We start from the raw sequence: 10792 nt of genomic DNA, 5'->3' as shown, positions 1-10792 counted from the left end.
TGTGTTGGATTGACAAAGTTTTATGTGATAAGGTTTAGAGGAATCAGAGCTGTATTACAGATGCAACTACCTAGTAATGAGAGGATTCACTCATAGACTAGTTTTAATGTGCATAGAAATGTCTCTTAGGATGAGTTTATCCTAGATGTAGAGACACTCTAAAAAGTGATGCGTTTGTGTTTGATTCAAGCAATATTTGAAAATAGAACTTAGGACAAAAACCTTATGATGTTTTGGGAGTTGAAATGGATATGATGAGATGTGAATGTGATAATGGATGAAATGTGAACTTGAATAAAATCTTTGTGTCACATATGGGACAAATTCTTCCTCCTCTTTCAGGAGTTGGTGGTTCTTCCTGAACTACGTTATATGTGATGCAAATGTCAGGAAAGAAGTTAGGATTGATTTTGCATCCTTTGTTCTTGTGATAACTCAAAGCTCGATATTGCATAAAAGCTTTGCAGTTTAATGACTCTTGATAAAATTCATTTGATTTCCCTTGAAGATATAGACGCATGAGACGTAGGAAGGTTCTATGACAGACAAAGTTTTGTCTATTAAGATAGAAGAATTTTCTCTTTTTGATAAGAGCCTTTGAGCTCAATGGTCTTTTCTTCAAGTTGATGTTTTGATGAAGATTCTTCTTTCTCTTGAGATGTGAAGAATGGTCATATAGCTTGATACTTTTGTTGTTGCTCTTTGTTTTGGATCCTTTATTTTTGAAAATGTTTGTGTTGGATGAATACTTGTTTTGGAATTGGATTTTCTGATTTTTCTTTGACAAGAAAACAAAGCAAGCACACAAACACAAGAATGTTGCCTCAAAAGGCACAAGTAAGTATGGGTCTAGATCAACCCAATCTTTTGAACTTTTAATGACCCTTTACTTCAAATGTATTTTAGGTGTTTTTCCAAATCCTGAAGTCAGCTCAATTTGCACTGGTCTTGATTCAAAAATGAAAACACTTCAAACACTTTTTATCCCTAAGGTCAAATGGCCAGTTGCGATAATTTCAGCCCACATCTTAATATTTCTTCGACTTTGGTACTACATACCTTATGAATCCCGCCATGGCAAGTAAGGATGTGATATACTAAGTCTTGCGTGAGTATAACAAATAGATGATCCCTATGATGGGGGAGTCACCACTTTCATCAAACCACAAGTGACTTTTCAAAAAGCTATGTTTCTACTCAAGGATATATGTATGGTGAGTATCTTGGGAGCAAAACCATCTATGCTGTTGCACTGAATTTATCACAAATATCCTCAATTAGTAGAACGAGTGGGCTACTACTTAAAGCTGTTTAGTAATTTTTTATGTTTTTGGACATAAGTTCATTCTGCAGTGACTCACTTAAGAGCCTTGTAACTTGTGGTGGGGCCCATTTATCCTTTCGGCAAGTTACACTGTAGGAACAACTATACCCAAGGCTACAACTTTCTCTCTCACCTGATTTCTATAGTAGCTCGAAGGATTTACCGCGCAAGGTCGTTCCCAAGAGTGATGTGTCTCTTGGCAAGCCTCTCTTAAAAAGATAAAACTTGAGTGTTACTAACACTTTTTTGTTGCACTTAGGACCACGAAAGCCAAGGGAGAGGATAGTGTGTGTTAGAAGTAGGACCACTCAACCAACTCTTTTGCACAAGTGTGCCAAACACAAAATGCACTTGTTCTTTTTAACTTGTCATTGCAATGATGTTCTATCTAATTGGAGATGTTGCTCCAACAACCATGATGTTCTTTTTAACTTCAAAGGCAAAATGTTGAGTAAACTAGAATTTGAAATCCTGGACAACTTAATGAAAAACACGTTTTGCATGAAGTAAATCATTTTTGCAAAATGAGACAAATTGATTGTTCTTTTTATTTGCCCAAAAATGGAAGTGTGGATTGTGATTTTTAAGTCTGGATTGATGCAAGGAAATCAAATTTGTCTTGTCTTGTTTTAAGCACCAAAATAGAGTGTATCCCTAACTTGCAATGAAAGTAAATTTGTTTTGTGATTTTTAGAGCACCAAATGAAAATTTGAGCCCTAACTTGCAAGTAAACAAAATTTGTGTTGTTGATTTTAAAAGGACCAAAATGAAGTTTGAATCCTAACTTGCTAGAAATAAATTTGTTTTTGTTGATTTTAAAAGCACCAAAAGAAGTGTTTTTGATTATTAGTAAAAAAATGGGTTAGTTTAAGATCTACACATGAAACGAACAGTTAGAAAAATCTAAAAAACATGGTGAGCTTCCACAAGCCTAAAAAAAATATTATCAGTTACAAGGCCCTTTTTTAACAACGTTCTGTTATAATAGTGCTACTCTGTGTGACAACAGAAGCGCTACTAAACACAAACACGCTAAAGTATAGACAAACACGCTAAACTAAAATTTTAAAAAATAATAACAACTGCACTACAACATGGAAAAAAGCACTAATATACTGATAGTAGCACGAAATTTGAGACAATAGTGCTATTGTAAAGACAATAGTGCAAAAATATCAAATTGCAATAGCGCTAAAACAAGATCAAAAGCATCAAAGCGCGACCTATGTGTCAAGCTAAACAATCAAAAAGTTAGTTTTGTAAGAAAAAAATGTTGTTGGGTGCTTGATTCATGTCGGGTTCACCAAATGATGCTCTGCGAAATGGGGCAAAGGTTAGACAAAAGCCTGTGGTCGTATAACACACAAAAACACAAGAAACTATTAGTGTTAATCAACCAAAAACTAATCTAAACAAACATATCAAAAGAGACACTAAAAACATGATAAAGGATTTAACTATGGAAGTAAATACCACAAGACATCTCCAAATACCTTTTAACATGCTCTTAGCTCCTTCTCCTTTGTTCCTCTCCTCTCCAAGTTCCAAATTAGTGTAGCTCTTAGCAGCTTTTTGCACTATGGATGCTTATGGAGGTTCAAGATTGAAATGCTTTAACTATGCTATGGAAGTGTAAAACAAACTAATTAGACATATTATGAAATGAACTAAGATTTATTTTAGTCCAAAATGACAATATATGTGATTTATACTAAATGCTCTCTCTAAAATTCACTATAGATTAAATGCATACAAGTTTTCAGGATCGGGATTATGAAGAAATGGGCTCTATTTATAGGAAAAATGGAGCAATGGATGGTTGAGATTGAGTAACCTCAACAAGGGTCAGGATTGAATGTTATTCAATCCATGTGAGGGCTTTCAACCCAATCTCAGGATGACAAGTGTCAATATGAGATAGGTTGAGAGGAGAGGGAATAAACATTAAATGCTTGACATGACCTGAAGGTTAACTTGGGAGTTAAGGTCAAAGTTGGGTTGAGTGAATAAATTCTTTATTCAAAGAATAAAGCTTTTATCCAATGGATAAGCTCTTGTGCAAAGGTTAAAGGGATAACCATGGTCAAAGCAATAAATGCTTGAGAAGACACACGAGTCACATGAGGGTTGAGTTAGGGGTTAACCATAAATGGTCATGTAAGAGCCATAAGTTGTTTAGAAGACTTTTAGAGGTTAAATTGTTGAACACACAAAACATTAAATGCTTTTCCAAGACCTTTGAAGTCTTTGAGAAGTGACTCCAAGTTGCTTAGGAATATGACAATAATTAGGGGATGGATTAGGTTAATTAGGAAGGGTTTAGAAGAATCTAGAAGGGGGTTCAGGAGTGCAAGTGGATTTGATGGGTGAGGGAAAATAGGATTTTAATTAAAATAAATTAATTTATTCCAATTTGTGGTTGCAACTTGTATTTGTAGGAAAATGCAAGTGGGGGTGATAATGATTTAAATAAATGTTTCATTTAATTTATTTAAAAGAGGAAAGAGGATTAAATTGAATAAATAGTATTTATTTATTTAATTGAGTGTGAATTTGGTTTAATGAATTAATTAAAATAAATTGAATAATTTATTTAATTAATAGGAGAATTTTTTGAAGATGAATTAATTAAATATTACTTTAATTAACTGATGGCTAGTGGATTTTTAATCAAATAAATAGCAAATATTCATTTAATTAAAATGGACAGATTTATGTGACTACAATAGTTATTGCATGCATATAAAGGATGATTATATCCATAGTATTAAAAGAGTTATCAATATGATATACATTGAAATTGAATAGTTATCATTTCATTTAATCATTGGTTTACAAAAGTGATAGTTACAACTATTTCTTGCTAAAGTAATTTATTCAATACAAACTGGTATTATAGTTATAATGATCAACATGATCACAATGACTATACACATAGCCCTAGTAATTCATGAGTGGTAGTTGTAGAAGGGTTCATAATTTTTTATAATTGGTTATTAGCATGAAATTCAATGATATTTTGAGTGTTCTGTCATTCTAAATATGCGAGTTTTCACTCTTAAATTTAATTAACAAAAAACAAAAAAAAGAACCTCGTTTGAATATGTTCAAATGGTTCATCTCTATTTCATGTCAGTGGGTGGTAGCCAACGAGGGAACTATTTGGGGAATTGAGCCCTAGAAAGGGTTGGACACCCACTTACACAGTTTTATAATACCTAGAACAAAAAACATATGATTCTTTAGGATAAGTGTTTTATTTCCTTATTGGGGCATACCTAGCATGGTATGGTTCAAGTCTAATAAGTTGAACTTTGAAGTCTTTGTGCTTTCATGTAGGAAAGGCTATCTACGATGAGGCATTGATACATTAGGTCTGGTCTTAGGTTTTTATCTTTTGAGTTTTGATTGACCTTCCATTCCTTCCCAATCTTATGTATTCCTTGTTTATCTTTGCAAATTCAGTAGTTTGCTATTGTATGATTGATCTAGTTAAAATATATCATGATGATTGTGTATCTAATTATCCTCTGATCTTGTGTTGAGAATCTAGAATGCAGACATCTTGTAGGTACATGATTGGGAGGAAAGGCAAATACATCTGAATGGAATGTGAGAGCAACTTGGGTAAGAAAGAGGTACATTCCGACGTGAACTAAAAGAAACATTAAGCTATTGTTTTAATATTTAATCTAGGTTGAAATGGTTACTTGTTAATTGATACTATTGCTTTTAGTTTGTCATTTTTATTTAATGACCATTGGAAATAAGTTTTACTTATCAATTTTATTGAACCAGTATCATTATGTTCAATTATAAGATTTAATCCCTTGAAGATAGTTCTAGTTATCAATGTCATTGTGTTATCAAATAATGCTTCCCTTCCTATCTCATTTTACCTAGATAGAAAGTTGTTATTTAAGTCTATCTTGATTAGTAATTATATTTGATTAGATTAATCTTAATTTTTTTCCTTGCAAGAGGAACTATCGTAGGTCACTATTGTATATATATCAATCGGATAAATGTTTGTTTTGCAATATTTGAAAGGTGTTAAGTAATGGTATGTATTTTGATCTCTTTAGCCATAGAATTGTTGCTAATTATCCATTCATATTCATCATCTTGTGTAGTTATAGTTATTGCATTCATATAAAGTGGGATTATATCCGTAGTATTAATTTATTTATCAATATGATATAGATTGGAATTGAATAGTTATCCTTTCATTTAATCATTGGTTTACAAAAGTGATAATTACAACTATTTCTTGCTAAAATAATTTATTCAATAGAAACTAGTATTATAGTTATAATGATCAACATGATTGCAATGACTATACACATAGCCCTAGTAGTTCGTGAGTGGTAGTTGTAAAAGGGTTCATATTTTTTTTTTATAATTGGTTATTAGCATAGTGAAATTCAATGATATTTTGAGTGTTCTATCATTCTTAAAAGGGGAGTTTTCAATCTTAAATTTAATTAATAAAAAACAAAAAAAAAGTACCTCATTTGAATATGTTCACACAGACGATTCTTATCTAGGCTTTCATCTCTGATTCAACTCAATGGGTGGTAGTTGACAAGGGAATTGTTTGGAGAGTCGAGCCCTAGAAAGGCTTTCACACCCACTTACATAGTTTTATAACACCTAGAACAAAAAACATATGATGCTTTTGGATAAGCATTTTATTTCCTTATTAAGGCATACCTAGCATGGTATGGTTCAAGATTACAAAGTTGAACTTTGAAGTCTCTGTGCTTTAATGTGCGAAAGACCATCTATGATGAGGCCCGAAGACATTAGGTCTTGCCTTAGGTCTTGCCCTTCCGAGTTTTGATTAACCTTGCCATTCCTTCCCAAACTTATGCATTCCTTGTTTGTCTTTGCAAATTCAGAAGTTTACTCTTGTATGATTGATCTAATTAAAGTAATGATACAATTTATCGTGATGATCATGTATCTAATTATCCTCTGACCTTGTGTTGAGCATCTAGAATGTAGACATCTTATAGGTGCGGGATTGGGAGGAAAGGCAAATACATCACAATGGAATGCGTGAGCAACTTGGGTAAGAAAGAGGTACATTGTCACGTAAAATAAAAGAAACATTAAGCTATCATTTTAACATTTAATCTAGGTTGAAATTGTTACTTGTTAATTGACAATATTGCTTTTAGTTTTACAAATGCATTAAGTTGTGAGTTAAAAAAAAATTATTGCAAAACAACTAAGTTTGGAGTAGGATAAATAGGTTGTATAATATCCATTAAGCATGTACTTTTTAGGCATTACTTTTACATAATTTCATATTGTCATAATTAATATAATGCTTGTTTTTTGAATATCTCGGTCAACCCTTTTAAACTCAATTTCTAAAAATAAATATACCATTTCAACCATATTTAAGTATATTGTAATAATAAATGATCATAAAATAAAGCAACTATTAATATGTATGGAATAAAACATTAAAGAAATCTATGTATTTTGAAGATGACATATTACTAATAAATACCATTTAAAATTACAACTTATTTAACAAAAGCAAATCAATTCTTATCCAATAGACTACAATTTTTAAATACCTTCAAACATTCTTAAAGTTATATTCGAAACACACCACACCCCACACATTACAAATAATAGCTAGTATAATTTTACCTACCAAACCCATCAAATGCACCTGTTGGTTAATTTGATGTTTAGTTATAGAGGGAGGAAGCAGCGTAGATGTTAGGTAAAGTGAATAAACAATACTCAGCAAACAAGCTACTAACCGTCGCAGTTCTCGCTAGCAATTCCAAGCCTAGACCCTGCGATATCATGCACGATTCGCAATTTCTGTTGCTGATAGTTCCCAAATATTGACAATACATCGTCCGCCCCGCCCGGAGGAAGAGCAAAAGCAAGGCATAAAACGGAGCCCTCCTCATCCGCGGGGTATAAGGTGCTTTCCACCGGCAGAATCAAGTCCAGGCCATCGTCAAAATGCAACGTGATGTGAGGAAAAACCAGCTCGCTGGACGGTTTGTTGTAGCACGTATCAAAAGGCTCTGTGGAACTAGCCATAGTTAGATTAGAGAGTTGACGGCGGAAAGAATCTCGCATGGCATTGTATGCGGGCTCCACCAGCTGAGTGATAACTGTTCCCGAGTCTATGATGGTCCCTCTTCCCGTCGACTCATCCAAGCTCAATGTCCCCGGTGGGATGGAAACAAGCTCTTCTCCCACAGAGATTCCGTTTAACCCCACATAATAGAAGTAAGGGTTCACCGCGTTGGACAAGAGGGGAGTGAACTTCAAGCCTGGCGCAGAAAGAGCCCCTTTCCCCAGCTTGAGAGACCCCGTGAAAGCAGAGGAGAAGAGTGAGGGAAGGCAATAAGAAAACGTACTGTCATATAACGTGGCCGTTTGAGAAACGAAGGAGAGAGGATCCTTCCCAAACCCAACCAAACCGGGAGACGATAAGCTCTGGATGAGTCCGCTCACCGCATTCGCACATCCGAAGACAAAATTCTCCACCGGCTGAGAGCCCACAGAGAGCGTCTCAGACGACAAGAGCTCCTGCAGCTTCGATCCGTCGACGTAGCCCTGAGTACGGGTACAGTTGACAGTATTATCATTATTGTTCGTACAAACGGGCAGAGACTGACACTGCTGTGAAGCGCAGGTGAGATAGTTATAGGTAGACGACTTGCCTGGCTCAAACAATTGGAGCCCACTTGAGCAACCAGAGCAGGGGTTGCAGGGAATCTAGGTGATGTAGCTGCCGGTATCGAGGACAGTGTAGAAGCTCTGCACAGGCGTACCGAAACCCAGCTTGATAATGTAGTTTCTCGTGTTGATGGCCTGTCCCGAGGCCAACGGGAGGTCCGCATCCTCTTGGGGATTAAACATAGTCTTGCCGGCGCTCCATCCCCCTTTCACCATTGCTCTGTAGTGCTGAGTGTCGCCTTTGATTGACTCGGATATCGCCTTCCACCATGATGAATTGGGGAGGCGGAAAGGAGAACACTTGCCCTGAATGTGCATGACGCTCAAACTTGATGTTTCCAATTCACCCGCAGAGCAGTTCTTGTTATTCTCTGCATCTTTCCAGGTGAATGATGCAAGATTTACTCTTGCAACCTTACTGTTTTCTGCGCACACAGAAACGAATAATAGAAGAGACAGTAGGACTGAGCATAGATTCTTTGCCATTGTCGTCCTTGAGAAACAGAGGCACTGATGGCCATATTTATAGATGTGTAATGGAGAAAATATCGCTTAACATGGCTTCGGGCTCTCCTTCCACTTGATTTGACTCCTATTTATGGACGCAATTTCGCCGTATGGAGTTTGGTTGTCGTCTGTCCTCCTATTTGACTTGACTCCACTGAATGGACGCAATTTAGTGAGTTGACTATTCTCCAATGGTTATGCTCGCCTTTTCTGCAATCAGAACTTTCGTTTCTCCTTCCTCGCCAAGCAGGTTCCTTTCAATATGAAACTTGGCCGTTTTTGATGCAGACGTTTCTCTTGCTTGGCTCTTGTTTCACACTAGGTAGTCACACATTATCTTCTTTCGTTACAATTAATCAATCAATTCATACACCATCATCAGTTATTGTTTCGGTTGAAGTAGAAATTTTTATTTAATTGTTATTATTATATTTTTATTTTTTATTTTTTATTTTTAATATAAATTAGGTTCTTTATATCAATGTAATTAATTAAATATAATTAATATCAAAAGGCACTTGATTTAATGGTAAAGTCCTTGATCTAGGCATCTAGATGGTGTTGAGTAAACAACCCATAGGAAGGAAACACTAACACTTTTTTTTGAAAACTCTTATTTATGGATTGCTTTTGATTTGGTTGGATAGTCATGGGTGAGTTAAAGAAGCCAAGGTAGGAGAAAGGATTGGGCATGCGATGTGTAGACAAAGGATATAATTGAGACGTGTAGGATGTGATGAACTCCATACAACATCATCTGCATTCTAGATTGTTGGAGGTTCCCAAGCATTCCTAACCTCCTCATGAAAGTGCAAGACACAAATATAGGATAGGCAAAGACAATGTCTTGTCACTGGTTATTAGAGATCACCAACAATTGTTCTCCATACAAAATGTCATTATGTTATAAAAAGTATGACATGTTAGGTATGTACAAGTGATTGAATAGTGGATGTTTTTATTGAATAATTTTTAGGTTGTAATCTTATTGAAGGATCGAATAAGATACATGAAGGATCCAAAAATAAAATATTTGCATTTAAATTCATACCTATACTAATTAGTAAGTTGGATTTTGTAGATAAAGTGTCGAGCAAGGAAGAAAGTTCCCAAAGAATATGTCTGTTTTCATTGAATATGTATGGAATTACAAAATATTTTTTGGTTTGACTCCACTGCAATTTATCTATTGTATCTTCTTTCTCACTTCTCTTGTTTGTACTTGTTTCTTGCCATTGGGAGTCTTAAAATACACTATGCAATTATTTTTCTTAAACACATACTTTCTTTGTTTTCGTATCCATATAACCTTATGACAATGACGATAATATTTGATTACATGTTCTTGAATATTGATTCATTATGAGGTCAAGTTCTCCTAAGGCCCATAAAACCTCACACATTTCTAATGTAAAGCCATTGTTGATAGTCACATTCTAAAATGAATTACCATTAGCTTGATTTTCTATCTAACAACCATGGTAAATTTAATTTAATTTAAATTATTCTATTATATCTATGCATTATTCACAAATTTTATTATTAACTACAATAAATATTATTTTTATAATTAGATAATAATCTTAAATTAATTTATTAGTTATTATATAATATTAAATAAAATTTAAATACTATCTATTATTGATTAATAATTTAAATATAGTGTAATTATATATATAAGAAATTGTATCTTTAATCATAAAATAATGTTAATATAATTTATAAATTATTATGTAATATTAAACAAAATGTAAATAATTACGGTAAGAGGCATAACTACAAAAATAGGGGTGGTTTGTAATGGCATGGGTGCGTTAATAAAAATGCTATATAAAATAGTTTTATAGCCAACAAAGAAAAAACTATTAATAATTAAGAGACATATAACATGGTAACAAGGTCTCTTTTCTTTTCTACCTATCATCCTCTCTAGAAGCCAGTCTTAAAGAACATAGAAAAAATGATAGGGACCCCATTATTCATGAGGACTTGATCCTTCTAAATTTGGAACATTTTAAAGCCCTCTCATCTTCATCTAAGACAAAATGCTCTGAGAAACCCCCTTTGTAGTTGGAGAACACGACGTTTGTGAATGATATGGACATATAGACAAGGGATGGGGATGAGGAGTCCTTAGATGAGGACTGGGAAATAGAGGGTAATGTATCCTCGAAGCATAAAAAATAATTTTTTTCCCTTAGGGATGAAAAAGGTGGGGAAACCTTCTCCTAGTTTGGCAG

At 34.2% G+C, this 10792-nt stretch overlaps 1 protein-coding gene across 1 annotated transcript; it reads right to left on the bottom strand.

Moving 5' to 3' along the window:
• Positions 1 to 6879: 6879 nt before the first annotated feature.
• LOC131077236 (aspartyl protease AED3) lies at positions 6880 to 8561 on the bottom strand. The gene is given in 1 exon segment (XM_058014693.2): positions 6880 to 8561. A coding segment is annotated over 1 exon segment (1428 nt). The 5' UTR covers positions 8532 to 8561; the 3' UTR covers positions 6880 to 7103.
• Positions 8562 to 10792: the final 2231 nt, after the last annotated feature.

This window comes from Cryptomeria japonica, chromosome 3 (assembly GCF_030272615.1).
Source record: "Cryptomeria japonica chromosome 3, Sugi_1.0, whole genome shotgun sequence".
NCBI lineage: Eukaryota > Viridiplantae > Streptophyta > Pinopsida > Cupressales > Cupressaceae > Cryptomeria > Cryptomeria japonica.
The sequence above is the reverse complement of the archived record's forward strand: the minus strand, read 5'-3'. Positions and strand labels throughout refer to the sequence as shown.